Source organism: Myotis lucifugus, unplaced genomic scaffold (genome assembly GCF_000147115.1).
Source record: "Myotis lucifugus unplaced genomic scaffold, Myoluc2.0 scaffold_83, whole genome shotgun sequence".
Classification (NCBI taxonomy): Eukaryota; Metazoa; Chordata; class Mammalia; order Chiroptera; family Vespertilionidae; genus Myotis; species Myotis lucifugus.
The window spans coordinates 4,360,820-4,366,819 of record NW_005871131.1 but is presented as its reverse complement, the minus strand read 5'-3'; the positions used below and the strand labels follow the sequence as shown (position 1 = coordinate 4,366,819).

Sequence of the window (6,000 nt, the reverse complement as noted above, 5' to 3'; positions counted from 1 at the left end):
ACTTCAGGCCATAGCAATTGTCCAGGATGGAGAAAATGGTGGCTTGCACTAGATGGAAGGAGGTAGAAGTAGAATTGGAGGAAGGTTGGATAGAAATTGGAAGAATGGACCTGAGGTAAAGGAGAGTCAAGAATGAGCTCAATCTTTCTCTGCAGCTAGGACAGTGGAACATGGAAACTGGCAAGGAATGATCAGGAATCCTGTTTTAAGGATCAGATATCTGTTGGGAACAATCTTCTGACACATTTCGAGTTCATTTTTACACATGGTATGAGGTAAGGTTGAAGTTCATGGTTTTCCATAGAGAAATTCCATTGTTCTATCTAGACTACCTGCCTCACCATTGAATTTCCTTAACGTTTTTGTCAAAATCAGTTGACTGTTTTAAGTGCGAGTCTGTTTCTGGCCTCTCTGTCCTTGTGCTAAAACAACACTGTCTTGATTACTGTAGCTTTATAATGTCTTGAAATCAGGTAATCCTCCAACTTTGTTATTTTTAAAGATTGTTTTGGTACTTAAAGCAGTGGTCTCAACCTTCCTAATGCCGCAACCCTTTAATACAGTTCCTCATGTTGTGGTGAACCCCAACCTTAAAATTATTTTCGTTGCTACTTCATAACTGTAATTTTGCTACTGTTATGAATCGTAATGTAAATATCTGATATGCAGGATGTATTTTCATTGTTACAAATTGAACATAATTAAAGTATAGTGATTAATCACAAAAACAATATGTAATTATATATGTGTTTTCCGATGGTCTTAGGCGACCCCTGTGAAAGGGTCGTTCGGCCCCCAAAGGGGTCGCGACCCTCAGGTTGAGAACTGCTGGCTTAAAGGATTCTAAAACCTAACCTCAAAGGAAGCAGACTCCAGCCTTCAGGCATTTTGGCTTCAGGAGATTTGCTCACCTTCAACTGATGAAAACAAGATCATAGCTTAACCTGCTCCGAGGTATTTATCAGAGCAGACTATGCAGACTAGTGCATAATGCATAGCACCTCTGAGAACCTACAACATCCTCTGGTTTCCTTTGTTCTGCCATCCTCTCCCCCCACCCTTCACCCCCTAATCCACACTCATAAAAAGCCTTGCCTGCACTGAGATAAGATGGTCTTTGTGACAAGAGTTCCCCATCTTCTCAGGTGTCTGGCTCTTGAATAAACCAGCTTTCCTTGTACCAGCACTTTCCTCTAAACCAGTGGTCGGCAAACTGCGGCTCGGCAAACCGCGGCTCGCGAGCCACACGCGGCTCTTTGGCCCCTTGAGTGTGGCTCTTCCACAAAATACCGGCTCTTCCACAAAATACCGACTTCTGCACATGGGCCACAAAGTTTCAATCGCACTGTATGTGCGCGCCTGCACATGGTACTTTGTGGAAGAGCCACACTCAAGGGGCCAAAGAGCCGCATGTGGCTCTCAAGCCGCGATTTACCAACCACGCCTCTAAACTATTGGCTTTTCATGTGGTAGGCAGCCAAACTTGGGTTCAGTATTAAGTTCAGTTATTGTATTTTTCAGCTTCAGAATTTCTTAGTTATTATTTTTTAAAGTTTCTGTGTCTATTGATATTCTCATTTTGTTGTTGATGCATTGTTTTCCTGATTTCCTTTAGATATATTATATTCTCTTTTAGCGTATTGAGTACTTGATAAACTGCCACCTCTCCCACTTTTTACAGTCTGACTTCATGTAGGGGGGAAACATCAATCAGCATGACTAGAGGTTCTGTGACTTCTCAGAACTTTTCTGGGCAAGCATCTTCTTTGAGGTTGTGCATGTGCTTTTATTCTAGTATATACAGGTGCTTTGGGCCATTTTAATTTCCTTTTTCTTCTCATGAGCTTTCAGAGTTGGTTTCTATTATATTATTTTGCCCTAATCTCTTTCTTCCCCTGGCACCTTTTGGTGGAACTTCAGATTCTGCTGCTCCATTGCGCTGGGGTTCTTGACTGTTTTCAGTGGCCTCCAACCTCATTTCCAAACTAAGTTCCTATTCCTATTAGTGTTCTGAGTCAGGCAAGAGAGAAATTGGTGCCTTAGGCAGCCCACAGATAAATCCAGAATACAGGATACAAGTTCTACTCTATTCCTTCTGTCCTGAGGAAGGAGCCAGGAATTGGTGGTATTCTCCTAATTGTGTTACTCTATGCTGGGTGAAAAAAATGCAATAAATTCTCTTACCCTCCTTGTATTGTCCCTTCTTTATTATGTACTCCTAGGGATGCTACAGCCTCTTACTTAGTTTCTAGAGTTCTCACAAAGGTATTTTGTTTTGTAGTTTGCTAATTTGGTGCCTCCAGGAGAAATGGAACCTGGAGCTTCCTAGTGTGACATCTCACTAATGTCACTCTCTAGTTTCTTAATTTGTAAAATTTGGATAATTCTACCTATTTTATAGGTTATTGTGATTAAATTATACTATGTATGTATAGCTCTTTGTATTATCCCTGGCATGTAAATAATATTTTTGAAATTTTGACTCTTTTTCTACTTGGAAACAGTTTCACACACTGTGTATTTCAATATGGCTTTTAAACATATTGGTACTTATTTTTCTATTTTTATATAATAATAATAATAAAGTAACACTATAAAATAATTATAAAACTCATAATTAGGCACAAAACTTTTTAAAAAACTAGCTTGCCTACTTTTGATGATAGAAAATTATTTCTAAAATCTCAACAGCTTGCATATTGGAAGATGGCTTTAGTGAAAAAAGGGATAGTTTTGTATAATATTAAAATTCAGCAGTTATTTAAATGGTATAATTTATTTAAAACGTTAAATATATTATTTTTAAATAAATTTAACATTTTATTTTAAAAATTATTTGCAGAAGTAGTGATACTATTGTCTTCACTTGAAATATTTCTAGTGGTATGCTGGCAAATGTTTAGCAACTAACTCTCCAGGAGGGTAAGGGGAACTTCTCTTTTGTAGCATTGGCAAATTTCTGTGGTGTAAAAACTCCCACCATGAATGATTAAAGCTATCAACGTGATGTCACTGAAAACAGAGTTGTAAAGAGTTATGTATTTGAACACCGTACCTGGGTTTTTACTGTATAAATACAGTTAATTTAAATAACCTCCATAGCATAAGTGATAGAAAACATAATAAACTAGGAGTGTATTTGTTACCTTTGTTTTTAATATAATTTAATTATAAGTTTATATAATTTAATTTTTAATGTTGGCTTTGTTTAACAATCTATTCACAAGTTCCTGAAATTTTAACAATCAGTTCTACCACCCCAAATAAGTCAGCTCCAGCATACCACCGAGTTCATATCTTCATATTAGTTGGGAATCTTTGGTTGCAATTGACATACAAAACAAAACAAAAAGCTCAAATTAGTTTAAGCAAAAGAGTTATTGTCTTGCATGATTTGAGTGCAGAGGTAGATAGGCTTTTGACATGGCTGAATTTACTGGCTCAAATGAAGTCCTCAGTAATTACTCTATCTTCTGCTTGCTTCCATTTGGCTTCTTTTCCAGCGGACTCATTCCATGTGGCAACACAGTTGGCCCCAAGTAGTTCTAAATTACAGACTTTTATATTTTCTATCTCAGAATGATAGAGATTCTTTCTGTTTTCAAATCCCTCTTTGTCCCTCAATTAAGACTATGATTGGGCTCACTTAAGTCATATGCCCTCCTCTGATTAGTGACTATGGCTAGGGCGTGAGAAACGCTGACCAGCTGGGGGTCTCCCACCCAGGGGATGGGCAAAACAGAGTCCCTGATTGACATCCTCACTAGATGTGGGAAGAGGTACTGCTCTAAAATTCAGAAATTGTTGTCAAGAGAAGGAGAAGGAGAGGGAAAGCAAAAACGATAAATGTCTACCATAATCCGCTTTCAAGTACATTGTTATTTTAAGGTTCTCTTAAGGAATGTGGGTATGAGAGGCCAGAAGACAGTCTTTCTAATCACGGACACTCAAATAAAAGAGGAAGCTTTCCTTGAGGATATCGACAGTGTGCTCAACACCGGAGAAGTACCTAACATTTTTGCAGCAGATGAAAAACAAGAAGTGATGGAGGTAAATACTTTTTTTTTAGGGAGTGCCTCTCCCAGCACAGAAATATTCTTAGCTTGAAATTTTTTTCTCTGCTCTTTAGGATATATATAGCTTGTGCAGAAGATGTTGGTAATTAAAAATTTTAAGTTTATTATTTAATTCATCTTTTTTGATGAATTTTAAATTGCTTTTACTATAATTGTGAGACAAAATTTTATTTTATAATTCCTTTTTTTCATAATGATGGCAATTTGTTTCATCAGTTTTATCTTATTTAGCATGTTTTATGAGTGATAAGAGTTTTCAAATCATGTCTTAGGGTTAGTGATATGAGAAAATATAGCTTTAAAACATTACTTGGTTAGCTTTTATGTTTTACCACTGGTTAAAAATTTCCAAAACCCTTAATAAAACTACTTGTCTTAATAGTTCTGACATATCTGAGCGCCATACTTAGTGATTAAATTGACAAAAAACACAATTGTGAAGCACCCCTACTTCAGATACCCTGCCCTTCGACCACCATTTCGAAGAACTTCCCCTGCAAGATCTCTGCTAGTAATTTCCCCTTTCTCATTACTACAACTACTTTTACCCACAGAATACATTACTCACACCTGTATGCTTCATTCCAGCCTTCAGTGATAAAATGTGGAGTAAAATGGATTTACTCTAGTAGTTCAAGCACTGTGCTTTTCTCTTGTATGGAATGGAAATATTAAATACATTATAGTTCCTCCTACATAGGGTTGTTGTGAGGTCTGAGGATCAAATGAAATAAAGCTTTTATGGAGTGTCAGACACTTAAAAAGCCTTCAGTAAAGGGAACATTACCAGTTTGTAGTCTGAGTGGAGAAGGAGGAAAAACAAAAAAGATCCCAAGTTCTTTACTTTTATCTGGACGATGTCAAGAATGTGGCCCAGGCTGTTGAAGAATGGTGATTTTTCTAATTCATACAATAAGCTCATCCCCCACACTCTCGTGTGCTACCATGAGTAGGAGGATTTCCTAAGCTTTGCTAAGCTTTCCTGCTCATTTTAGCTGTTGTTAATCTTTTCCTCTTGTCATTTTGCTTCAAAACTTGCTTCACTACTATTTTATTGTATGATCAAACAGTGGCCTTAAGAACTTCTTTTCTTCATGTTCCACTCAAGCCTAGGAACACCATATCAATTTATCCACAAGGACAGAGCCATGGTCAGAACTCAGGGATACTGAAATGTATTCCTGTTTTTGCTTGCTTTATATTGATATTTTTAAATATAAAAGGTAATATGAAAGAAGTTCTATTATTTTCTCTCTACACTGTACATTATCCTATGCATCCCACTTCGAAGACTGTCTTGGACTTCGTTTATTTCATCCCTCTGACAAAGATTTTACTTTAAACCTCATTCCTGATAACTGACCTCTACACCTTGGCTCTGGCCCTACCTACAGGGCATCCCTTAAAGACTCAGCACATCTGTCTGACTTCATCAGAGTTCCAGCCTCACACGTACATTTCCAGATGACTTTTTCCATGGTGCCATTTGCACTCTTTGCAGAATGAAGTTACTGCAACGTTTTTCTCAATGGAGCAGTGACTTCTTATTTACCTTATTTAGTGCAGGTATACCACCTAACATAATTTTTTATAAACTGACATTGATCATAGTGATCATAATTTGAGAATTACCATCAGAATGCATAGACTGTGTTGATTTATAGTTTTCCATGGATATAAAGTAGAACATAGCTATAGTAGAGAATTCTTTGAAAAATAAATTCATTGTAATAACAATGGAAATTATATGATCATTGTGACCACTCCTTATATAAAAATTTTTAATCTATTTATAAGACACTTTATTGACTATGAAACCTTTTGTGCTTTGAACAAGGAGAAGTGTAGGATATAAAATAAAAGCAAACAGTTACCTATGTCAAGAACTATTATAAGCCCTAGCTGGTTTGGCTCACTGGATAGA

At 36.9% G+C, this 6,000-nt stretch overlaps 1 protein-coding gene across 1 annotated transcript in view; it reads left to right on the top strand.

The window, feature by feature from the left end:
• DNAH12 (dynein axonemal heavy chain 12) overlaps nucleotides 1–6,000 on the top strand; it is a 238,892-nt gene that overhangs the window by 151,587 nt on the left and 81,305 nt on the right. Inside the window, exon 45 of the mRNA XM_023755751.1 lies at nucleotides 3,889–4,050. Within this exon, the coding sequence (XP_023611519.1) occupies nucleotides 3,889–4,050 (162 nt within the window). The remainder of the gene's footprint in view (nucleotides 1–3,888; nucleotides 4,051–6,000) is intronic.